Genomic DNA, 25,779 nt, shown 5'->3' on the forward strand with positions numbered 1-25,779 from the left:
TCAGGCAACTAAAAGTGTCCATAGAAACCAATAAGCTACTAATGAAATGCCTCTAAGTGGCTTGGAAAGTGTAGCCAACCCTGTCAACTCAATGGTAGCAGAAACCCGTCTGAAATATAAATAAGGATGGAGCTTGTATAGCTATATGTGCGATTATTCTTAAAAATGTGTTCTTTGTTCCTCTTCTTATTACATTTGTAGTTATTTGTATTTAGAGTACTGTACATTATAGTTTGTGAATTGCGTACTTTTGTTTTAATTGTTCTCTCCCTCATAATACCATGTCTTTCTGTAAGATATAATGGGTATAAATGTCCATAGAAATACAGTGAGCACTTCAGAAAAATCCACATCATGTCTCAATGTGTAATATGTATTTATCATTTGTAGTCTTATTACCAGTCATGTGAATAAAGAATCCCACCAGACGATTCAGGACCATAATCACCCTTTTTATTTTTCACACGCAAGACTCGGCCAACATAATTCTGTTTCAAATATTATAATAATTTTTATTTCTCATCAATAATTACATTAAAATGGTAATTTCTTATGGTGCATGATTATCAATATCCTTAATAGATGTATATTATAGGTTTACAGTCGAAGGATCAAGTCTCACTCAATAAAGACAGCAGGGTCATGAAAAACAGACTTGTCTCCCTTTGACCCACTGTAGTGTAGCATTCAAGAGAAGCCGTTTACACCACAAACTCCATTCTGTTCCACAACCCCTTACTGTGTCTCATGCACTCTTCCAGAGCAGACTTTGAGAGAATGAGACAAATAAAATATCCAAAATAACTTAACACGCCAGGATATATAAAAAAACTAAAAAAAAATCAAAATAAACCAGGCGAGAGAATAAATTAACAGGTTTGTTCCCCCCAATGAAGACCCGCCTCCATTGTTGTCATGGTGACATTACTTCTCGGTGAGTGACAGCTGAATGATCCGCTCCAACTCATCCTCTTCCTCTTTCTGCTTTCTGTTGACATAAGAGAATAAAGCTAATGGTAGTGTCTAGATTCCATAGCCTGGAAGGACATTTTCATGGGAATCATCACTTTTTGGCCTATAGCTGCAAAGCCGAAACTGTTCATGAACCCATCTCTTACCTTAACCGTTCCCACCATCTAGACATTTTAAATAATTGTACAAATGTCCATGTCAAGTTAAAACCGCCTACGCTGAACATCCTGCCCTCTAGTCTTCCTATAATAACTATATGATAAGAACGTGTCAACATTTCTCTCTACCTGTCTATCTCGTCCTGCTCCCTGCAGGACATCTCCATGGCGATGCGCAGCTGCTCATCAAAGCGGTTTGCCACAGTGAAGGGCCCTGGCAACCGTGGCTCAGCCACAGAACTGTAGGAAGGTGGTGAATTGGGGGCAGGATCCAACGGGGAGACAGAGGAGGGCTGGCTGGGGTCTGCCGTGTCATCTTCCTCTCTACTAGCCAATGAAATAGTCAGGGACTCCTGAATGGCCCTATTAGAGAGAGAATAATAGAGAGATGACTTCAATAAAACTTTCTCTGAGGTTATGGCCTTAGAGAACATTCTTCCTGAACAAGCAAGGCTCTTAGCTCTATTGACAAGCTTTGTATGTACATAACGAACCGGAGACTTATTATCATATTATAGTATTTCAGCAGTGGCTTGTGTTTTCACCCCACCGGCCTTTGTCAAGACTCTGAGCTTTCTGTTGATCCCTTTGAAAACAGTATGCAAACCTGCAATAATTAGTTAGGACGAGTTTTGACTTAACCCTCAGAATCCATGGCGACTCGTCATAGAGCTTTGTATTTATATATGTAATGCATACAAAGCTCGTCAATAGAGCTACAAGGCTCCAAGCGCTCGAGCATGAGAGAGAGCCTGATGAAAACCAAAGAGGAGCAGCAGCAGCAGGATTAGAAGAGAGCATGATAGATAACAGGTTATAATCTTGAGAATCATGGAAATAGAGACAAGGTAGAATATAGTTATCCTCACCTCTCCAGCTGAGAGTCTTCCCCATACAGAGGAGACTGAGAGACAGGGCGACTGTTAGTCAGAGCCTCCCAGATGGTCACCTAGGGAACATATACAAGAGATGGAGAAGTGAAGACTAAAATATTGCATTGTTTTCAATGCTTTCATTTAGAGTTAAAAGGTGCTATAGATAACATTTAACTTTTTTAAATACATCCACATAGATTTTAGAAATGTGCAGAATAGAAGTATTGCTTTCCCCCCAAAACATATATATTGATTAATGAATGTATCCTAAATGAATGTTTACATGTTGCGTGCATGAATCACCTCCCTACTTTCCATTACCCCCATGTGGAATGCACCCGATTGGATAAATGGCATGCTGCTCTAGTGCGACATCTAGAGGATGAATGTTATCCATCTAGCGCCTTTAAAGAGCAACATTGATTCATATCAGGGTATGAAACCCATTTCCGCTTCACACAGCCATGATCGTGAGTGGAATCAGAATTGTTTTGCTGATACAAAAAGGGGAGAGTAGTTTTTTTCATCAGTTAGTGACGTTGCCCCCACCAGGAGGAGGCAGTGTTTAGCAGGTTACTGTACTCACAGTGCATGCTGCACGTCATCATACCATGGTGTGCCTGTCTAAATACTTCCTAAAAGTCAGTGAAGTCCACGACCACAACACCAGAGGGAGTTCCACTAATCACGTTCAACCCAGATTCGGCTCAAACAATGGATTAAACTCATTTCACAACTATGCCACAATAATGTGGAACGCCCTTCCAACAGCCGTAAAGGAATGTGAATCCCTACCCTCCTTCAAAACCGCTCTCAAAGAGCACCTACGCTATGGGTAGCTGCAATTCAAAACAGGCCCCGGTACATGTCAAAATCCCCCCACCCCACCATCCCCACCCAACCCCAGCCCCCTCTAATGTACATTTTCTATTTTTATGATGTTCTCTCTTTCTTACATAGTACTGTATATTTGTATGTCTCTAAATGTTTTGATGAATTGAAATGGAGGACCCCTATGTAAACAAGACGAAAGTCTTTTTCTGGTCTGTATCCTCTCTTAGCAGTTGTTGTATTGAGCCGTACTGTACCCATTCTGCAATCTGTTAATAAAGTTAATCAATCAGTCACTGCTAAGCTACACCTCCTCCTGCTTGATCCCAGCAAGACATTCAAGGCAGCTTTTCAACAGGGCTTTCCCCAGAGCTTCGGTCTAGTGCATGTTCCCAAGAGATGGAACGACGGCTACGCTAGATTGGCTCAACGCAAACAAACATGGTGTGGACTAGTTCCTGGTCTGACCTGGTCACTCTCTGTCCCGGCGTCCAACAGGCTCTGCTGAATGGCAAACTGCAGCAGATTGTCATCCTCGTCCCTCATTGGTTCGCTACGGCCTGGGCCAAGTGTAGCGTAGTCTGGGGGTGGTTCAAAGACGGAAGGGTCCACCTCGCAGTCAAAGGGAGAAGGTGACTGCCCTGAGAAGGAAGAGGCTGAAGTTGGAGTATTATTCTCCCATCTATCTATCTAGTATTGGGGGGTGCAATGTGGTAGTAGGACGTGGAACTTCACCATAACAAAAGCGGTTCAGGAACCAATATAATCCAGGCAGAACACACCACCATAATCTCAAACTACTGATGATCTGTGTTTAATAAACTTTTTGTGCTTTGAAATACTGTATATGGGGGTGGATTAGTCATTTGTTGATGGGTTCATAACAATCTAAAGAAAATAACCGATGCCAATAAGTTATTCAGTCATGAGTCATTTGATTATGGTTGTAAAAAATTACATTCTCAACAGTCATAAAATGTGTGTGTGTGTGTAGATACCAGCTTCATCCGAGGCCTCTGGTGTATGTACAGTGATTGAGCTGACTGGCTCGTCACAACCACACAGGTTACTGAAGGTCACTCTGGCATTTAACACATGGAATAGAGGGATTTCTGGAGGAGAGGGGGAGAGAGAAAGAGGGAGAGTTTTTAGGGCAGGAAAATACTGTCAAAATATAGTGATTATTTTAGATTATTATACTGCCAGTATAATTTCTGTCTCATCTTAAGTTTAGAATTTATATTCCATGTAGTCAGGGCTCATGTAAATTGTTCGCTAATCCTATGATTTATCCATGACTATTTCATGATATAATGCTATAGTGAAACTTCCATGACCAAGACTTTTCTTTGTTTATGTTCAATTCAAATGTTACATGTCTTGTTGGATAGCGGCTATAAATGTCCCAGGTCTGCTTAGGACAAACTACAACCGTCACCATATATTTATGTATACAGACTATTTGTTATTCGAGTTGTTATTACATCAAACAATCTATTTAACATTTAAAGGGCAACATCACCCAGATTATGAATTCCAATTAGTTATTTCCATGTCCTAGGAATGTTCAATCAATATCTGTGAACATGAGCTGCTCTCCCCAAAGCCAGAAACCAGAGAAGTAACAATCAAACCTGTGATGTCATCAAGTATGGAGCTGCTCTGTTGACAATGTATGCGTGTAGCTTTCTATGGGGTGGTGGAGGTTTAGTTGAGTTATGAGAGGCTTGAGGTAGTCCATTGGAAAGATACCTTGCACTTTAGTTCTGTGTGATGTTAAATAAGTTAATATTGAGTATTGATTTATATACTGTACCTTTATGTGAATATTAATAAGTGGTAGTTGAGCTATTGATAATAATTATATTATTTAAGTTCGGATATATGTTTAAGGCTTTTGCATTGAAATACTGTTTATAGGGGCGCCCTTGTGGCGCGTACCATAGTGCCAAAAAATAAATACCGTTTATAAATGCTCGTGATCCTGGGACTTAGACTGTGATTGGTCGAAATACGTACATGTGGGCGTCGGTGAAAGAAGTAAACAGGAAGACTGCTGGGAATTTGTCAGTAGCGAAGGGACAAGAGAAGGAACTGGTGAGTGAATGAGAGTAAATAATAATAATAGATCAAATTTATATAGCGCCTTTCATAGGACCCAAGGTCGCTTCACAAGCAGGACAAAAGATAGGGCTAGGGAAATAGGGGGAAAAAAGGGGATGAGGGAAGGTAAGGGATAATGGATAATGGACCTAATCTAAACTAATTGATGGGGAAAAGCCTTGGTGAAGAGGTGTGTTTTTAGAGCAGATTTGAAGGTGTCCAGGGTTGGGGCGTTGCGGATTTCGGGGGGGAGAGAGTTCCAGAGAGTAGGGGACGCCACGCTGAAGGCTCTGTCCCCAAAAGTCTGTAACCTGGTGCGAGGGATGGAGAGGCCTGATCAGAGGATCGTAGGTTCCGGGATGGAGTGTGCTGGTGGAGGAGATCAGACAGGTATCGGGGGGCGAGGGCATGGAGGGACTTGTAGGCGAGGAGCAGGAGCTTGAAGGTGATGCGGAACTTGACTGGGAGCCAGTGGAGGTGGATGAGGGTGGGGGTGATGTGCTGCCAGGGCTTGGTGTGAGTAAGAACCCTGGCAGCTGAGTTCTGAACATACTGGAGCCTGTCCAGGGCTTTGCTGGGTACCCCGAACAGGACTCCGTTACAGTAGTCCAACCGGGAGGTGATAAATGAGTGGATCAGGGTCTCAGCCACAGAGTCTGAGAGTGAGGGTCGGAGACGGGAGATGTTTTTGAGGTAGTAGAAGGACTTGGTGACGGATTTGATGTGGGAATGAAATGAAAGTGTGGAGTCAAGGGTGACGCCCAGGTTACGGACTTCGAGAGACGGGGAGATGGAACAGTCGTCAACGTGGAGGAGGAGATCTCCAACCTTCCCGAGCAGTGCCTTGGGGGCCCACAACCATGAGCTCTGTCTTTTTGCTGTTCAGTTTCAGTAATTTGGTTGACATCCAGGTTTTTATGGTGTGGAGGCAGTCGACTACAGACTCCAATCATGGCTTTATATAGAAGCAGATGCCAATGCAGCTCTCGCCTCTCTGCTAGGGAGGACCATCCAACCCTACTATACAGGACATATACCATAACTACCGCTGATCAATCAAATGGCTGGATGATATATGGGGTCTATACAGCACACCAATGGTATGGTTTTATAACATCTTGCCAAAAGGACTACAGTTGCGAATTAGCCAGCTGGCTAAAACTGGCACATTTACAGAAATGTTGATTAATGTGTACGGTCCTTTTTAAATAAACTGAAACCAGGGTCTAGGGGGGAAGGTCAGGGCTTTTGTAAAATAAAAATAAATAAAACACTACTTCTTGGTGAAACAGCGCTGTAACATACACGTTGAGGAAGGGACACACCTATCTTGACGGGGAAGCCGGGCGGCAGGCTCAGGGTGATGAAGTCACGCAGTTTGGCAAAGTGGGCGTTGGAGATGGCCATGAGGTCGATGATGGGAGTCACCTGCTCTGCCAGCGACAGAGGGTGGGACTCACTCAGCCACAGGGTGGCTTTAAACCTGAGAGGAAGAAGTGTGTGGGGGGGGTGTAGAGAGACAGATGGAGAGAGAAAGAAACAGACCACGTGCAACACAGAACACAGAGAGAGAGAGAGAGAGAGAGAGAGAGAGAGAGAGAGACATAAATCAAACACCTCTCAGATGAGCGCACCATTGTGGAGGAAGGGTGTGCTGCATTTACAACACAAGACAAAATGAGAGCAACACGGCACAATAATCATTTTATCTGGATCATCTTGTCGTGGGGATCGTGGGAAGCCAAAATCCTCACTGAAATTGAAACTCCATCAGTTGCCCAGCCCCACCCTCACTTGAGCGTTCTTGTTTCCGTAAAAGGTGGAGTAGCTGTAGGGAGTAGCTTTAGGGGAGTAGCTTTAGGGGAGTAGCTGTAGGGGAGTAGCTGTAGGGAGTAGCTTTAGGGGAGTAGCTTTAGGGGAGTAGCTGTAGGGGAGTCGTTTTAGGAGAGTAGCTTTAGGAGAGTAGCTGTAGGAGAGTAGCTTTAGGAGAGTAGCTGTAGGGAGTAGCTTTAGGGGAGTAGCTTTAGGAGAGTAGCTGTAGGGGAGTAGCTTTAGGAGAGTAGCTTTAGGGGAGTAGCTTTAGGGGAGTAGCTGTAGAGAGTAGCTTTAGGAGAGTAGCTTTAGGGGAGTAGCTTTAGGAGAGTAGCTGTAGGGGAATAGCTGTAGGGGAGTAGCTTTAGGGGAGTAGCTTTAGGGGAGTAGCTGTAGGGGAGTAGCTTTAGGGGAGTAGCTGTAGGGAGTAGCTGTAGGGAGTAGCTTTAGGGGAGTAGCTGTAGGAGAGTAGCTGTAGGGAGTAGCTTTAGGGGAGTAGCTTTAGGAGAGTAGCTGTAGGGGAGTAGCTGTAGGGGAGTAGCTTTAGGGGAGTAGCTGTAGGAGAGTAGCTGTAGGGAGTAGCTTTAGGGGAGTAGCTGTAGGAGAGTAGCTGTAGGAGAGTAGCTTTAGGGGAGTAGCTTTAGGAGAGTAGCTGTAGGGGAGTAGCTGTAGGGGAGTAGCTGTAGGGGAGTAGCTGTAGGGGAGTAGCTGTAGGGGAGTAGCTGTAGGGAGTAGCTTTAGGGAGTAGCAGTAGGGAGTAGCTGTAGGGAGTAGCTGTAGGGAGTAGCTGTAGGGAGTAGCTGTAGGGAGTAGCTGTAGGGAGTAGCTGTAGGGAGTAGCTGTAGGGGAGTAGCTGTAGGGGAGTAGCTTTAGGGGAGTAGCTGTAGGAGAGTAGCTGTAGGGAGTAGCTGTAGGGAGTAGCTGTAGGGAGTAGCTTTAGGGGAGTAGCTGTAGGAAGTAGCTGTAGGGAGTAGCTTTAGGAGAGTAGCTTTAGGAGAGTAGCTTTAGGGGAGTAGCTGTAGGGAGTAGCTGTAGGGAGTAGCTTTAGGAGAGTAGCTGTAGGGAGTAGCTGTGGGGAGTAGCTTTAGGAGAGTAGCTTTAGGGGAGTAGCTGTAGGGAGTAGCTGTAGGAGAGTAGCTTTAGGGGAGTAGCTTTAGGGGAGTAGCTGTAGGGAGTAGCTGTAGGGAGTAGCTGTAGGGAGTAGCTGTAGGGAGTAGCTGTAGGGAGTAGCTTTAGGGAGTAGCTTTAGGGGAGTAGCTGTAGGGAGTAGCTTTAGGGGAGTAGCTGTAGGGAGTAGCTGTAGGGGAGTAGCTGTAGGGGAGTAGCTGTAGGGGAGTAGCTGTAGGGGAGTAGCTGTAGGGGAGTAGCTGTAGGGGAGTAGCTGTAGGGGAGTAGCTGTAGGGGAGTAGCTGTAGGGAGTAGCTGTAGGGGAGTAGCTGTAGGGAGTAGCTGTAGGGGAGTAGCTGTAGGAGAGTAGCTGTAGGGAGTAGCTGTAGGGAGTAGCTGTAGGGGAGTAGCTGTAGGGAGTAGCTTTAGGGGAGTAGCTGTAGGGGAGTAGCTGTAGGGAGTAGCTGTAGGGAGTAGCTGTAGGGAGTAGCTTTAGGGGAGTAGCTGTAGGGGAGTAGCTGTAGGGAGTAGCTGTAGGAGAGTAGCTGTAGGAGAGTAGCTGTAGGGAGTAGCTGTAGGAGAGTAGCTTTAGGGAGTAGCTGTAGGGAGTAGCTGTAGGGAGTAGCTGTAGGAGAGTAGCTGTAGGGAGTAGCTTTAGGGGAGTAGCTGTAGGAGAGTAGCTGTAGGGGAGTAGCTGTAGGGAGTAGCTGTAGGGAGTAGCTGTAGGGAGTAGCTGTAGGGAGTAGCTGTAGGAGAGTAGCTTTAGGGGAGTAGCTGTAGGAGAGTAGCTGTAGGGGAGTAGCTGTAGGGGAGTAGCTGTAGGGGAGTAGCTGTAGGGAGTAGCTGTAGGGAGTAGCTGTAGGAGAGTAGCTGTAGGAGAGTAGCTTTAGGGGAGTAGCTGTAGGAGAGTAGCTGTAGGGGAGTAGCTGTAGGGGAGTAGCTGTAGGGGAGTAGCTGTAGGGGAGTAGCTGTAGGGGAGTAGCTGTAGGGAGTAGCTGTAGGGAGTAGCTGTAGGGAGTAGCTGTAGGGAGTAGCTGTAGGGAGTAGCTGTAGGGAGTAGCTGTAGGGGGCGAGAGGCTTGGTCGAGGACCACTGACAATGTTTTCTATAGCTAAAGTGTACCTCTGGACTTTGCTGGTGAGCTCGCCGGGCCGACCGATGTCTCGGCCATTCAGGTTGAACTCTGGGTCAAAGTACTCCTCCGCTGTGATGGCTGTCGGGTTGTGGGGACTGGCACACTCAGAAACATTACTCTGAGAGACACACATACAGAGTTTAATGACGGTCTTTCCACATGTGTGTGTGTGTGTGTGTGTGTGTGCGTGTTGTGAGGACACTCACCCCATTGTGAGCAGTATGCTGTTCAGCTATTCCAAGGAAAGACTGCAGAGGGGTCTTTGAGCCTGGGCAAGGCAGAGAGAAAACTGGTCATCTTTTTTTGCATGGCGTATATGCATATTCACAAACAAAAAGAAATCTGTGTGTCTGTGTGTGTAAATGACCGTTATTTTTTACCGGTAAAAGTCTGACATATTTAAATCTCTCCGGTCATAATGTCATGCGGAAATATTTCCAAGTAGCGTACGTCCACTAATTGTGCTTTTAAAGGTCCCAAGCATTGCTATTCCTTGCACTACTTGGGCAACTTTACACAATTCCTGTGAGTCTATGGAACACATCTGTAAAGTTTTTTTCAAAAAAAATTCATTGTTTTGTATTTCTAATGAAGTACTCAAAAGCATAATTTTTCTAGTTCAGGATTTCAGGCTGTTCTTGGATGGGCTCGGCCCATAAGCGCTTTGAGTGACAGTCACCCACAGTCTGCACTGGCACAGAGAGAGAGATAGAGGTCAGGTTGTGTGTAAAATGAGTGTGTTATGAGCGTGATCCGGGAGAAGTCCCTCCACGTGCGTGGTCAGGTTGTGTGTAAAATGCGTGTGTTTTATGAGCGTGCTCCGGGAGAAGTCCCTCCACGTGCGCGGTCAGGTTGTGTGTAAAATGCATGTGTTTCCCCGACAGAAGCTCCTCTCCCTCTATCTCTCTCTCTCCCGCTTGCTTGTTCTCTGCCTCGCTTCACTTTGAGGAAGTGAAGGTATTTCCACTCGCTCTGCTGTTGAGGGGGCGGAGATATGCAAATCAGCAGGGGTGTAAAAAGTACCCAGAAATTATACTTAAGTGAAAGTATGGGTACTGTCTCAAAATCTGACTCAAGTAAAAGTCAAAGTATCTGGCTAAAAACACACTTGAGTAAAAGTAAAAAAGTCCTACTTTTAAATGTACTTAAGTACTAAAAAGTAAAAGTACATTTTTTTTAAAGGGATAAACCAGGGGTCTCAAACTCATTCCATCGTGGGCCAAGTTTTCATTTTAACTATACATTGCACCAGGTGAGTTAGTTGAAGAGGTGAGCCAATTAGTGAAATCATCAGCTGGTGTTTAGGCAAGGCTGGAATGAAACCAAGCACACTGCCCACAATGGAATGTGTTCTGTGATAGACAATGCTGAAATGACACTTTTTTGCATTAAAATTATTTAATGCACTTCTCCATTGAAGGTAAACTAAAATGGACGGCATTCCCATCACAGCATGAATAATATCACAATATTAAAGACCGAATACTGTCGTATCCTGAATAATATGACAATATTAAAAACAGAATAATGGTGTATCCTGAATAATATCACAATATTAACCACAGCATACTGGGAGTACCCTGAATAATATCACAATATTAACCACAGCATACTGGAGTACCCTGAATAATATCACAATATTAAAGGCAGAATACTGGAGTACCCTGAATAATATCAACCACAGCATACTGGAGTACCCTGAATAATATCACAATATTAAAGACAGAATACTGGAGTACCCTGACTAATATCACAATATTAACCACAGCATAATGCCGATCTGACTGTCTTTTCTTCTGATACAACTAGTATTGTACACTAGTACACTGCATAGTATTGTATATTATATGGTAACTCAGTTACGTCTATTCTGCATCGAACATTGTACATATGTCTATACTGAACACTGTGACCTCATTTTCTACTTCTAAATTACATGCTATACTATGTTATCTGATACTATCTTGTCTAGCACAGTCTCTGGAGCGTAACAGTAAGAAGCATTTTGTATGAAAGTATTCTGTACTTCTGTATGACAACTATTAAAGAAACTTGAAACTTGATAGCAGGTGTTTAATCAAAGATCCCCACTTTCTAGTGTTGCACAAGGACCAATCAGCATGGGTATGGGCGGGTTCATTTTCCATTGATGGGGATTTGATTGGCTGTTTACCTGCGGTCGCAGGATTAATAACGTTAACATTAGTTCGACCAGATAAACAATTCAAATATTCTAATTAAAGTAGTTGGACCTGTGAGATTTGTACTTTGTAGGTCTGCATTTTAAATGTAAGGAGTAAAAAGTATGTTTTTTTTCTCTGAAATGTAATGGAGTAAAAGTACAAAGTATACAAACCTAATAATACTTGAGTAAAGTACAAATCCCCCAAAACAGTACTTAAGTATTGTAACGAAGTACAATTACTCAAGTACTTTACACCCCTGCAAATCAGTACCTTATTCACGTCAGCAATACTGTCAAATTAGAACGGCTTAGTTGAGTGAGGGAAGATCTCGTGAACTCGAGACTAGACTGATGAGTCAATATGATAATTAACGACACAGACCACATTGATATAATCCCCCATTGCTAGGAAACAATGCTAAACACTGGAAAAGGCCATTTATAATGCATGGGACCTTTAAGAAATCAGAAGTCTAGTTCTGAAATACCTTGGTGTGTGTGTGTGTGTTTACCTTGCAATGTGGCATTGCGAGATGCGTGTGTGTGCGCGTGTGTATGTGTGTGTGCATGTGTGTGTGCATGTGTGTGTGCAAATGAGGATTCCATCAACTAAAAGCATTGGTTCCCAAACATTTAAGCACCCCCCATTTACCGTATATATTTTTTCTACTGGTCTCTTTTCATCTTGTTCTGATTCATACTAAGATAACTGCTTTAAAAATGTAATAAAACATTTAAAATAAAAAATATTCTGAAGGCAGTGAGAGAGGTAGTGACTATTTTGATGACGTTTGAGCATTAAGCAGCAGGTATAACGTTCCTGGACATGTGAACTGGCACCAATTCTTTCTAGCGGAAACCCTGGTGTGAGTGTGTGTGTAAGTGCATTCACCTTTGCTCCTTGACTTGTCCTGGTCTGATAGGTGCTCTGTTCTCGACCGAGTCACCAGCTCCACATTGGTAGCACTGAAAACCTGGAGCCATCAATGCACAGAGACACAACAGGCAGATGAGAAAACAGCGTCATAAATCACACAGCTTCTGGGTGTAAACCTCAGGCTTTACCATACGGTACCATTTCCATTCCTGACGGAACCACTCCATTGTGGGTGCTACGAGAAATGTTGCTTCAATATGATACGATTTTATTCACTAACATATATATATATAATCTGTATGTTACGATATACTGTGATGTAGCGATCACCTTCTTGTTGCAACATTTCTACTAAGTCACAAACAAATACAACCGAGATGAGGGTTAGAGTGCTATTTTATGATTAAACTCTGCTTAGCACATGGATGAAAACCCTAAAGAACGATATTTGGGTTTCTCATACAAAATACCGTTAAATACCATTATATGGTCAAAACTAATAAAGATAATACTGATATGATATATATTGTGGTCACATGGCCCTAATGTAAACACACTCTGCTGCTACTGACCTTGGCTTCATAACCACTGACCGCCTCGCTCTTCTCGGAACGCCAACCCCAGATACCAGACTTGTTCCTGGACAGCAGAATACAGGGAGAGAATAAGGGGGGCAGGACACAGAGCTCATTTATCTGTTCATTTCAAATGTGATGTAAATGTTGTGTTTAATGCACAGGCAGAAAAGTTTAAAACAGACATCAATAAAGGGTTTGTTAAAATCCTAGGTGAATGTGTGTTTGTCTGTGTCTGTTACTTCTCAAGGGAAATGTTAGGTGTGTGCATGTTTTATTTTATTTAACCTTTATTTAACCAGGAAAGTCCCATTGAGATTAAGAATCTCTTTTTCAAGGGAGACCTGGCCAAGACACGCAGCAGCATAAATAAAAACACAAAAGGAGAGAATTTAAAGTGCTACATTCCAAATTCAGCCACTAGATGTCACTAGCGCACCAGCATCTCAAACCAAAACAATGAATCAGCCACATCTACCATCTCCCTTTTGCGTTCACAGCAAAGTAATTATTTCTTGAATATTTCAAGGAAGTATTTCTAAGAAACTATTTCTCGCCTAAAATGGTGTCAGAAAAATATTTTTCTGAACCATTTTAGTTTTAGAGTTTACTTAGGAGCAAGCCGTCATGTATTCTTGCTTCCCACGACCAAGCGTGCACACACGGAGGTGTCTGGCTTACAAAATGCAGATCAAACTAGAAGTTGCAGATCAAATATGAATCAAGATCCAGCAATTGCGTCTCCTATTTCCCCACATAAAATGTGGTCACAAACATATTTTAGGTTGAAAAAGAGGTTGAAAAATAGTAAGTTGACCAGATTTTTGAGAACAGAGAACCAGGGACCTCCCAACTGACTAGCAGCGTGTTTATCCAATCAGGTGCGTTCCACGTGGGGAAATAGGAAGAGGGAGGGCCAACAGTTTCACAGGGAGGGACTCGGAAAATGCGGTCGGGTGGCGTAGCGGAGATCGCGCTAGTCACCAATGCAAGAGGCTGCAGTCTCAACTCCCGGAGTCAGCATTGCCCTGCGGCTTGGGCCGGTCGTCATACTAACTCGTTTGGCTGAAGTTAGGGGGAGGGAAGCCGTGGGTGGGAAACTGGCGTTGTGGACAGCGACGCCTACAGGTCAGGTCTGGGCGCCTGCTCAGCGAAAGGCAGGAAATGGTGAAGGCAGCGTGACCTCCCACGCGTTACACTTCACCAATGAGAGTCCTCCCTGCCAGGTGAGAAGAGAGCCACTGGCTGTCTCCACATGTGTCGGAGGAAGCATGTGGTGGACTTCAGGGTTCCCTTGTACCGACCAGTAGGAGGAACATGCGCACAACAACCAGGTAGGGGAGGGGGGGAATTGGCATAACGACTAAATTGGGATGGGGAGAAAAATAGAAGATCAGGCGGAGAAAAAGAGGATAAAAAAAGAAAACATGCGCAGCCGGTGCATCTACCAAAACAAAAAACAGAGAAGCTGGAATAACAACACAACGTCATTCTCTGCTCAGGACACCATTACTCCCCTATATCTTTACATACATTTTTTGTTACTATATTAATGTTCAAAATTCCGCAACCATAATGTTCAAAATTGCATAACAAGATTAAAAAACTTTAAAAAAGAAATGGCATCCTAAGAAATCTGCCTCAAATTCTTAAAAATTTGGATTTAGAAAGTATTTAACAAGATTAATTTGGTGAGTTTTATATCTTCTGCAATGTATTCCAAGCAGAGGGTGCAGAATACATAAATGCTCCTTTTCCAGTTTCCATACATTTAGGACAGAAAGCATAAAGAAGTCCTGAGAACGCAAAGAGTAGTGTCCAGCACTTTTCTGTGTCATGAAGACACATAGGTAGAATGGGAGCAGACCAAGAATTGCCTTATACAGGTGTACCAATGTATGAGCCCACGTAGTGGTCAGAGCAGGCCATCCTACCCAGAGTATAACTGACAGTGGTGATTCATGATGAAGCTCAGGGAAGCATGGTAAGTTGTAGGGGTGTAACAGTACACGTATCCATACCGAACCGGTTCAGTATGCACTGTGTACCGAACGAATACAACCGTACGTTAACAAGAAACGGAACGCACGTGCAGAATTTTATTCAAAGCCGGATGTTGTTCGTTCAGCCCACGCACAACACAGAGATTACCTGTCATTTAACATAGCCTCATAGTGTGGCGAACACACACACACCCTCTCTCTGTGTGTGAGGTGGAATTTATGCTAGATTTAGTAGATTGAGAAGGGGCTGTCTCTGAGATCAAATGAATGACAGTTTACGGCATATAGAACAGACATTCACACACAGCACCGCGCCTCTGAACAAGGTGTGATGTGATAAACATGAATTGATATCTTTTCCTTGGCATGAAACGGGAAATAGTAATCAAACCATTAGGGACCTGCATGACGCTTCTTTCTCTATTCAATAATGTTTTACCCTGAGCGATTTTTTACAATAAAGTGCTAAAAACTGAAAAGTAGGCTACTTACATTCTTGACACTAGAACTCCCAAAATTGCATCAGCATAAAAAAAAGGTAGGCCAGCTGTAGTTTACATAGCTTGCATAAAAGTGTCTCGAGGTTCCACAAGTTAATCAAAATCCGAAGTATTTCCAACCGGGTGCAAATCACAGATGGTTGCGGTTGTTGTTGTTGTTGTTATTCATTACTACACGTTCTTCAGCTCACGCCCACCGGGGGCCGTTTTTTTACAATCTGACATAATTATTATTAAAGAAATGTAACAAGTCGATTATTAATTTGAATATAGAATATTAATCGACACTACAGCCTTACTTAACAGTTACTGCACACATCACCCCTGAGTGGAACATGGAAAATCAAACTTTCCCCCACTGTACCGAAAACCCGTACCGAACCGTGACTTCAAAAACAAGGTACATACCGAACCGTGGTTGTGTATCGTTACACCGCTAGTAAGTTGTGTCAACCATATGAACTAGGTGAGTGGTGGTCTGCATATAGAAAAGATCACCATAGTCCAACACGGCAACAAGTAGCTTTTTTCCATTAAAAAAGGACAACTTACAACCTATTTCTAAAATAAATAAAATTTTAGCCTCAGCTTTTTTCACCAGGTACTGTACAGGTTGAGTCATCAGCTATTTATAAGAGTTAACAAGCTCTATTTCCCTTCCCTCAAGAGTGACCACTGAAGGGATATCATGTGGCCTATTCCTACAGCAGTAGACAACATAAGCTTGCTCTTATCTGCATTAAGAACTAGTTACAGCTGAAGTAGAGTATTTTGCAGGTATTCAATGTCCTGTACAAGAGTTGACGCACAGCAGTTTATGACACAAAGATTTTAATTAATACCCGGCACGTTTTGAACCAGATTATTTATATAAATACAAATAGTGAATAAAAGTGGACATAATAAAGAGCCCTATGGTACGCCCTTGTAGACAAATCCGATAGAGACCATCTTGACTTGTTACTAACTAGGTAACAGGTGTGTGTGTGTATGTATGTATATATATAGTGTGCATGTAAAATATATATATATATATGTGTGTGCCTGTTACCTCTCGAAGGAGATGTTGCGTGTGTTGAGGTGGGTGGAGACAATAGGGGAGGTGAGTCTCTGAGCAGTGTTCTCCTGCGAGGGCTGCATGGCGGCCAGGAGAGATGGGGCATCGCGGGGTGACAACACCAGAGGCTCTGTGTACACCACCTGCTTCTCATGGTCCACCTCCATCACCATAGCCCCGTCATCTGAGGAGGACACACACACAGTCAGTGCACATACACACAGTCAGTGCACAACACCAGAGGGACTAGACAGCAGTCTCTCCAGACCAGACCCACTTTAAATACACTTGACCGTCGTTAAATAAAGAACACCGGCTCAACAACTAGGAACTGTGCAAAAAAGAAAGTAGTGGGAATTCGGATGACATGTTAAACTAAAGTCCACTATGTAGCGACGAGAGAGAAACTTGAAACTCCGTCCAATGAGCAGGTCCTACTCAAAGCTTCGAACCATGCCCTACAATGAGCGGGTCCTACTCAAAGCCATGGATCTTTAAAAGGAACACGCCCCCACATTATGAGAAATGTGCTTACCGTCTTCTCCAGAGTCAGACAAGAAGATAGATACCAATTTTTTCTCTGTACGTTTAGTAGAAAGCTATCCGGCTAAAACATCTGGGCATCGCTACATACAGACTAGAGTCTGTTCCATACCTCCACCCTTGAAGATGTAGCTGCGACGGCCCTTCAGCCAGGTCATGTGCTCAAAGCCCAGGAGGGTGGTGTCCACGCGCAGGCAGGAGCCACTCTTCCACACCCGGTACACGTCACTGGGACACACCTTGGATACCAGGGGCACTGGGGGAGAGAGATGGAGGAGTTGAGAGAGTTGGAGGTGAGAAGAAGCTGAGGTGTATTGATCACTCACGTGGCGGTTGCAAAACTATTTCACATGGGAAATAAGTGGGCATTACAATAGCACAATAATAAACAAATATCTAGCAACAGGGCAAGTAAAAAATATAGTTAATTAACTTGTTTGTTCATTAATTAATTAATAATAATCATCATCATCATCTGTGTCATCATAAAACATGCTACAAATTAAGAGGAAAGGAGTGGGGGAGTGAGAAACGAAGGAGAGGACAGGCCAATGAAATAAAATGTGGATGGTGTTAAAGGAACAGGCCAACATTATGGGTGGCCTAGCTCCCATATTTTTTCTCCCATCCCAATGTTAGTCGTATGCCAATTCCCAATCCCCTTCCTGGTCGCTGCGCACTTACCCCCCACAGTCAGATCATCTGGGAGAGTGGAGGCTATCACGTGCTTCCTCCGACACACGTCCAGCCAATCAACCGCTTCTTTTCACCTGGCAGCGCGGATCCTCCCTGAGAGGGCGTAGCGTGTGGAAGGATCACACTATCCCACTCAGGTCCTATCCGCGCTTAGCAGACGCCCCGACCGAACTGTAGGAGTCGCTGTTTACAACGACCCGGACCCACCCCGCCAGCTTCTCCCACCCTCTAATACAGCCAATTGTATTAGTGTGAACGGCCAGCCAAGCTGGTGACAAGCAATCCCCCCTGTTTTAACATCGACGGTTAGCTCAACTCGTTCGCCAGCTTGCTGTGGAGCCTGCGGTCCAGTTGGTGACAAGTTCGAATCACTTCAATTTTTATTTTATTTGTGTCTCAGGGCCCCGGAAAGGAAATATGATTCCGATCACAGATTTTTGAAATATTGATATCAAAGACGAGTTACGGCGTCTTCGGCAACTTGAGCATGGCGGGGAAGGACGCCTAAACTCGTCCTTTGGCAACTAAAGTGTTAAACCCAATCAAATTCAGATCCTGTTTTGTAGAAAAAAAGAAAAAGAATAATACCCATTAACTCATTCCCATCGCCGAGTATACTCATTATTGGCCGCCAATCGTTGAACGCCAACAACAAGTATACTCGTTATTTGTTCGTTATTTCTTTTATTCGATATTTCTATTCATTACAGGCGCACAGACTCGGGGTTAACATGGGGAATCCTCATGATAATGTAAAAGTGCAATACCGGCGGCATCAAGCTAGACGGCGGTATCGAGGACCCTTTCTACCCTTGTATCTTTCTCTGTGGGACGGCCCCAGGTCTCTGGTTTCATTTTCCCTTGTTGGGCGAGGCGAACGGTTGTCCCGGTTCCATCGAAGCGCATCAAATATCTCCGATCCATATGTTGTGGTGAATTATGCCGTTGACGAAATGCACATTGGATCATACAAATTTGTCGACGTGGAATTTTTGTGTCGATGTGTCGTATAAAAACAGAGAGCCGGTAACGTTCATTCAACGTTCAACGTGCTGGGGCAGTATAATTTCCCTCGTCTGCCATGACTGCATTCTGTGTACTAACGATGAAGAAGAAGAAAGCAGCAGCGAGGAGCACCCTGGAACCGTGATGACAGCTACTCGGATCATGGGTAAGTTTTAGCTTACATGTTGGAAAACAGAACGTCTCATGGATAATGCTTGCTAGCAAACGCTATTTCAGTTAATATGTTGTTGAGGCTGCGTGTCCAGTGTCCACCAACGACTCGTAACGTTAGCTAAACGGTGCCAAGCTTACAGCCTACTAAGCACACTAGAGCTTGGCTAGGCTACCGGTGTTTACAGCTCCGTGAATTAGCACCAAGTGTCGTATTTTTGCAGACTGGAGTATTAATTAGGTAAGTTAAGATAGCTAGTGCTAACGTCCACTGTCTATATAGCGCCATGGTCTAGACTAGGCTGCTTTTTTTTCCTCAGTTGAAAAAAGTTGAACTTTTTGGACTAAGACTGCAGAGACAGGGAACGTTAGTGCTAGCTATCTTATATCTGATGATTTATAAGTTTGCTATAGCAATGCAATCACAGGTTCCTTTATGGACGCTGTCATTTGTAAATGGTGTGTTCCCCTGCAGGAGATCAGAGTAAGACACGCACACAGCTCCTCTCACTCACACACAGCAAACAAAAGACCTAGAAGTCTGTCTGAAATGACTCGTCCTCCTCTCCTCTCCCCCTACAGCTGTTGGAGATGGTGGAGCCTAGTGAGTGGATCCATGTCACCCTCTTGGACCAGGTTAACAGCCCCATCAGAACCGCAGTGCTGGGGCAGAGGCCGCTACTTTTAAAACATTATTTGCATTATTAAGATCCAAATTCAAATGTTTCTTGAGTCCTTATTTAAATTTGCTATGGGATCATGTTAAGGCAGAGGGAGGGTGACATTCACAGGTGTGCAGACTTGAGCATGTGAGGTAAAACATGCACTGGAGCCCTGAAAAGGAGCCACGCCCACAGGAAGCAGAGATGGAGGGTGTGACAGAAATAATCGTTAGATTAGTCGACTAATCGAAAAAGTAATCGACAGATTAGTCGACTACAAAAATAATCGTTAGTTGCAGCCCTACATTGGATATGCCAGATGGCGATCAAACAATTGGAATATTCTTTTTTGATTACTCCCGGTCACAGGTAAGGGCGATTTGACATCAATTTTAGCTTGATCCTGCAATGCTTTCATACCGATCGGGCTGATAACCGTTTTTAGTAGGGATGTCGATATTGGCATAAAAATGTGATATCGGAAAATATCGGTATCGTTTAAAAAAAAAAAAAAAAAAATGTATTTAACCTTTATTTACCCAGGCAAGCAAGTAAGAACAAATTATTATTTAATTTTTTGTCAACGTATGCATAATGTGTTAATTACACGACAAGAGATATGTAATGTTAATTACCTGAAATTATTCCGTTTTTTTGGGGGGGAAACCCTGCATATATCGGTATCGGTTGATATCGGTATCGGAAATTAAGAGTTGGACAATATCGGTATAGGTAAAAAAGCCAATATCGAGCATCCCTAGTTTTTAGTGTTCAATGCGAATGCAGTTACTGCCAATCAAATAATCAGAAACGACCCCCCCCCCTTTCATGCATTCATGATGGAACATAATAGCTATGATCTAGATTTGATTTCGGGATAATAGCGTATACAGGCAAGACATGGGAACGTGTATAGTGGAATCGACGTATAGGGCTTTAACTCAAGATTTCATGAATTACCCTAGACCGCTCTAAAACCATACCTATATTCACCACGGTATAAAACGGGAACGTATGGATGGAAAAATTATTTCTTTTTTGCATCTTGAACGGAAGATAGGTGATGTCAAATGGGCCATAGTATTGTATCCATAGCTATAAAATAGAATATAGTTATAGCTCTACAAACAAGGTGACTCAGTCCTATATTTTAACGTTTGGCACTGTGACCACAGGGCCCCGACTAATCCCCGGCGCTGAATGAGTTAAGGGAAAGCTGTGATGTAGGCTATATTTTTCTTTAAGCAGAGCTATTCAATTATTAAATTACAAAGCATACTGTATCTTACCTACATTGAAATGGTTTTACTAACTTTAATATACTTGAAGTGTGCACTGTGCTGCTATATTATCTAGGATATTACAAAATATTGGATTGCGACTCTGTATCGGCAGATACTCAATATTAAAATTACTCGGATCGGGAGCAGGAAAATTTGATCGGGACATCTCTATTTTCAACCACATCATGAGTAAGTAAATGTAGAATTTAAACAAATGTATTGCAAGTATTTCACTCACAATATCGGCCAGAACAAAGCCTTCTGTTGAAACTGTTACAATAACAATAAAGCCTAGGCCAATCGTGTCACAAATGGCTCCATAATTCATCAACTTTCTCCAAGTCCCGTCTTTCCTCAAGTACAATGAGTGACAGCTGCCACATGGGGAGAAGCTGTCCTGTACTGTGGTGCTGAAACTGACTTCTGTGATACTGAGCAAGAGGAAACCCACAGAAACAAACACTCACCCCAACTGGTGAACTCCCACTTCATCTCCACATAGAAGTCCCGCGCCTGGAAGAGACGGTCCATCACATTCGCCTTATTCACTTCGCCGCCATGCCATCTTTATTTTCCTAGATCGCTATGAACATTTCAGTGAGCTGATGACTAATTCACTTCCATCAAAACACAAAAACTAAGACGGTGGAAAAACAACCGGGAGTCAGGTAATCATGGGTTTGGGATTCCAATGGTATATTCTGCCTGTTGTTTTGACTATGTAGGTTCTTGAAGTGACATTTTTATAGAGAGGTTTTAATATTGAAGTGAACGGGCACTTCTGCACCTGTACGTCCAATTGCATCAAACTCAAACCAATATGGCAGCGTTGTGAGGCAAACCGGTACAATAAGTGAAAGGGAGAATGAATGAATGAATGAAAACTTTATTTAACAGATTGCAGAATGGGTACAATACAGTACGGCTCAATACACACAATTGTTAAGGGGATGCAGATCAGAGAAAGACGTTTGTCTTGTTTACATCAGGGTCCCCCATTTTCAATTCATAGTGATTATACTAAGAGAATGTTACATGTTTTCTGGTATATCTGTACTGTCTGATGGAACATTATAAGACTTGTGAGAATGTTTGATGACATATGACTGACGGTCATATGGTTCTCATGACAACAAGGGATACAGTGCTATGGGGTGCATAAAGATGACAGCCTCCTGGTTTTAAAGTCATACAGCCGTTCAAGCCCACAGTATACCCATTGTTACCAAACTTCCATCTAGGTTGACACTAATATGCATTATTAGAAGACAGGCTACTGGCTTTCAACACACACCACTGTGAGAACATCTTACCTGTCTTAGTTTACTGAGCAGTTCTGGGATGCCTGCTAGCCTCTCTGTAGCACGCTTGAAGTCTCTATACTGAAGCACCAACTGAACAAGCTCCGGGTCCCCAGTGCTCACTGCCTCCTGCAAAACTAAGGAAAAGTAACAACATCCACATTTATAGACATGCCCTGCTGGATATGTTTGTTTCATTTAACAAACAGCTACTTGGACCAGGCCACTCACTTGTCCAGCTCTGTGCATTGCAGTGCGTTGGGTCGGCGGAGTGTCTCAGCAGCACCCGGGTCGCCTCCAGGTGGCCCAGACACACGGCCAGCTCCAGGGGGGTGCGTCCCCGCGGGTCCGAGCCCTCCACGTCCTGCTGCAGGTTCACAAACACAACTAACATATGTGGGGCGTCGCACAGTGCGGCAACATCAGCGCACACATCAACTGTCCCAACAACGGAAAAAGTATTGATCTTTTGCTAATTTACCTCTTTTTTCTGTAGTTCTCGGTCCAGCTCCAGGTACTGATTATTCCAAACCAGAACATGTAGGGGAAACGCCTCTAGAGTCATTGTTAGTGTGCTGCTTGCTAGCTTGACAATACTTTGCAGTGATGTTAACCTAACTAAAATTATGGGCAAAATAGCAGCGTTTTGTGCCTAATATGTTCAGCCCCTTTCGCTAAACTGGCGAGCGAACCAGGTAACTAGATTACTAGTCGATACAGAACCAGATTGGTTAGTTCGCTTGCCAGTTGCAATGCAGGGCGAATGATTTCACTGATAACTAAGCCAGCTGTGCTAAAGTAAAGTAGCTCATCAGCTCAAGTGTAATTGTGCATCATGAGCATCGCTAGCTCGGCTAACGTTAGCCCTCTAAACCTTGGTAGCTACTTGCTACTATCCTCATTAGCTAGCTGCTAGCTATTGTTGGCTAACTGGCTAACAACATTGTTATCTGCTCTCAGTGCTTTGCCCCCATTTCCAGAATGCAAACAAAACAACTAGCTAGCTTTGCAACGTTTCAGTCCAAACTCGTCCATCATTTAGGTTTTGTTTAAGTGGCAGCAGCCGAGACGTGAGCGTCAGCTCCCCGCTGCTGTTATCATCACCGTGTATCGCGATGCAATTGTTCCGAGCTGCTGTCACAATAAACCCGAGATACTCAGATAATACGGCCCCGACTCCGGATCCACATCCAGGTCACAAGGTGAGAGCAGCGGATCCGTCCGATGTCGTCGATGACAGCTGTTGCCGATAAAACGTCTGCAAAAATGTCAACATTGATTAAACTTCTCTCAAAGCGCCAACAGAAAGACGACAATTCATTATCGAAAGAGCGCTATTGAGGTGAAGCAAGTTATATATCTAATCTCTACAGCCTGCTTGCATTATTTATTTTCACGTCATGTGTTTCCAGGTTGGGAGGCAGCGGCTGGAGGAGGGAGAGGTTGGGGGACGCGCAGAACGCTGTCATTAAAGACAGTATGATCATAGCTAGAAGAACTTGGTTAGATCTACATCCACTGATGCATAATATGCCATTTGTAATGAAAGCATTTCACCAACACGCTAAAAAAGTTACCCTTTATTTACTATTTTTTTTATTTGTCTTGAAAAATAACAAACAATAACACAAACAATAACATAAAGTGAAAAAGGCTTCTGGAAATAATTACAATGCTACAGGATTTTATATTCTAAAAGACACATTTACACTAAAGTATATATTTATATATATATTCTTTTTGAGATATGGCAAGGAGGGGGGTCGGGGAACAGACCCTTGTAACAGAACCACTAGACTTGAAGGGACAGAAAAATGAGAACCAATAAAACCACACACATTTCTACAATGTATTTGACAATATATGGAAATTCAGTGAAAAGTAGGTATTTTCATTCATGGGGGAAAAAAGCAGAATGTGTATATCAAATAGAGGTGGGAGGGTGTTTTTCTAGAATATTAACATTTTGTTCTAAATTTGTCTTTATACAAAAACAAAGCAACAGGAGTTTGGGAGTAATAGCACCTGAATTCTAATGGTTGCTTGAAAAAAAGTCCCATTTACCTCACAGCCTCACTTATTATTTGTTCAAACCTCAACCCACTACAACTGCACCCTTGTTTGGGTGTGGGCTCGTTGCCACGTCGATTGCCCTCTCGCACCATCCCTGAACCCTCTCTGGCCTCAGCACCCCTCCAACTTCAAGCTGGGAGTGGGACCCATGCCTCCAGTTGGTCTCGTAAAACTGGTAAACTCATATGTGCTCCGACGGGGATGTCACACCAGGATGCTCAACCAAGTTGTGAATGCATTTTTAATGATACAAATTTGATCTTGCTCATGGTAACCAATGAAAAATGTTGCTTGTGCGACTGACCTTTTTTGTAACACAATTAGTTTTATTTGATTAACTCCATGACGGTGTTAACAAAGTATAATGTTGATGTATCCAATTTCTAAAAACTCAAACCACACCAAATGTAAATATATTGCTTGGCCTAGGTGGATTTGCTACGAATGAGATCATTGGTCCTCACTTTTTCCCCAACATGAAACCTGAATGCGACTGAAATAAATATATAGAAACGAAGTCGCATTTATATAAAAAAAAAAAAAAAAAGTCCTGGTTTACACCATTTTACGAGACCAGCCCAACACGCTATAACAATCATAATACCCTTACTTGTATCTCTCACATGCCTTGGCTAGTATCCCTTCTCTCAGCACACTGTAAAACAAGCCTGGGATAGAGCCAAGACATGAGAACCAGCCCAAAGAAGGGTTTATCCATGTTAACAGAGCCTTCAGGTTGAGACAGTCTGGCCATGAAGCACTTAGTAACCACTTGGATGAACCGTCAGTAATAAATCCATCACGTTCTCCCTTGGCTAGTTGTTAAAAAAAAATTAAGAAAAAAAACCACACACCTCCCCCTTCATCGCGCCGTGTTGGCTCCCAAACTCCAAACTCCTGAGTCTCTTTTCATCAGTACTCGGAAAAAGAACTGTATAATACAAAATTTATACAACATTGAAAATAAACCTTGCTCCAGCCCTGACAGCCCCCCTCACCGTCACCAGTAAGTGAGTAAGCACTCCCCGTTTGCATGCCACCTCCTCCCTTTGTAGAGAGAACAGATACTCTGAGCATCGCTGCTTCTCTGAAGTCTTTCCTTTATCACACTGACAGCCTTGCCATATCGCATGCGCCCCCCCGCACCTCAATAACACCCTGCTGTCAGAGGGGGGTGGGCTTTAAGATATCCTCTGGATCAGCTTTTCCTCAGATAGGCAGTAGAGTGTGTTGACGGACAGCTCGGAGATGAAGGACTCGCAGGCCTTGCTGGAGACACCCTTGCAGCCTCGCAGATCGAGCAGGGAGAGGCAGGAGAGGCGCCGGAGGTACTTCAAACAGGTGTCCGTCAGCTTACTACAGCCTGGGGGACAAGAGAACACAGTGGGCACTCAGTTCAGAATATTAGTGCATTAACAAACAATGTCTGTTTTTCATTGATCATTGTGTGTCTTTGTACAGCAGCATGACCCTGATATTAATTAAAAAAATATCCACCCTATAAATAAATGCATAATCAACAATGGTGGTCGACCATAATCAGGATATCAACCACTATTGCAGGATGAAATGTGATATTAACCTCTTAAGCCCAATCGACCGGGTACGAGATTTATTTCACGTCATAAATAGATCAATACAGTCTGTATTAAGTAATGTTGCTTTCTCTCATTTCGTCGAGTCGTTCAGCCATTGTCTAGTGTGATGTGTGCCTGGTGCCAGTGTATGGCAGCCATTGAGCCTGCGTAGCCCAAGGTTGTGTGCTACCAGTGGTGGTGAAAGAGGCAATTTCCACCCTACATTGTGGGGAGCGCGTTGAGTGTCTAGAAAAGCGCTATATAAATGTAATGAATTA

At 43.5% G+C, this 25,779-nt stretch overlaps 2 protein-coding genes across 3 annotated transcripts in view; both read right to left on the bottom strand.

Moving 5' to 3' along the window:
- Positions 1-436: 436 nt before the first annotated feature.
- On the bottom strand, positions 437-23,019 carry ankrd13d (ankyrin repeat domain 13 family, member D). Of its 2 annotated transcripts, XM_084331520.1 has the most exons (16): positions 22,333-23,019; positions 22,083-22,218; positions 21,864-21,988; positions 21,018-21,063; positions 16,846-16,989; positions 16,185-16,374; positions 12,628-12,694; positions 12,071-12,152; positions 9,200-9,261; positions 8,981-9,111; positions 6,265-6,422; positions 3,835-3,948; positions 3,305-3,477; positions 2,000-2,079; positions 1,260-1,493; positions 437-988 (listed from the first exon to the last, which is right to left on the bottom strand). In XM_084331520.1, exons 1-16 carry the CDS (start codon positions 22,414-22,416, stop codon positions 925-927), a joined length of 1,890 nt encoding a protein of 629 aa, XP_084187646.1. In that variant the 5' UTR covers positions 22,417-23,019; the 3' UTR covers positions 437-924. The 2 variants fall into 2 exon arrangements, with proteins under 2 accessions (XP_084187646.1, XP_084187647.1); XM_084331521.1 differs by lacking the exons at positions 22,083-22,218; positions 22,333-23,019 and having other exon boundaries at positions 21,018-21,133.
- Positions 23,020-25,105: 2,086 nt separating this feature from the next.
- Positions 25,106-25,779, bottom strand: part of kdm2ab (lysine (K)-specific demethylase 2Ab) — a gene marked incomplete at its 3' end in the record, with an annotated part of 126,481 nt that continues 125,807 nt past the window's right edge. Inside the window, exon 37 of the mRNA XM_084332032.1 lies at positions 25,106-25,287. Within this exon, the coding sequence (XP_084188158.1) occupies positions 25,106-25,287 (182 nt within the window). The remainder of the gene's footprint in view (positions 25,288-25,779) is intronic.

The sequence above is a fragment of the Notolepis coatsorum genome, assembly GCF_963971535.1.
Source record: "Notolepis coatsorum genome assembly, chromosome: 16".
Lineage (NCBI taxonomy): Eukaryota > Metazoa > Chordata > Actinopteri > Aulopiformes > Paralepididae > Notolepis > Notolepis coatsorum.

Bases quoted from the DNA above. Each gene is read 5' to 3' on its own strand.
- ankrd13d (XM_084331520.1), bottom strand. From the start codon at position 22,416: ATGACTCTAGAGGCGTTTCCCCTACATGTTCTGGTTTGGAATAATCAG. The intron at 16,990-21,017 runs GTGAGTGTTTGT...TCTCTCCCCCAG, and splicing joins GTGGGAGTTCACCAGTTGGG to TGCCCCTGGTATCCAAGGTG. The intron at 12,153-12,627 runs GTCAGTAGCAGC...TGATGGCTCCAG, and splicing joins TCAGTGGTTATGAAGCCAAG to GTTTTCAGTGCTACCAATGT.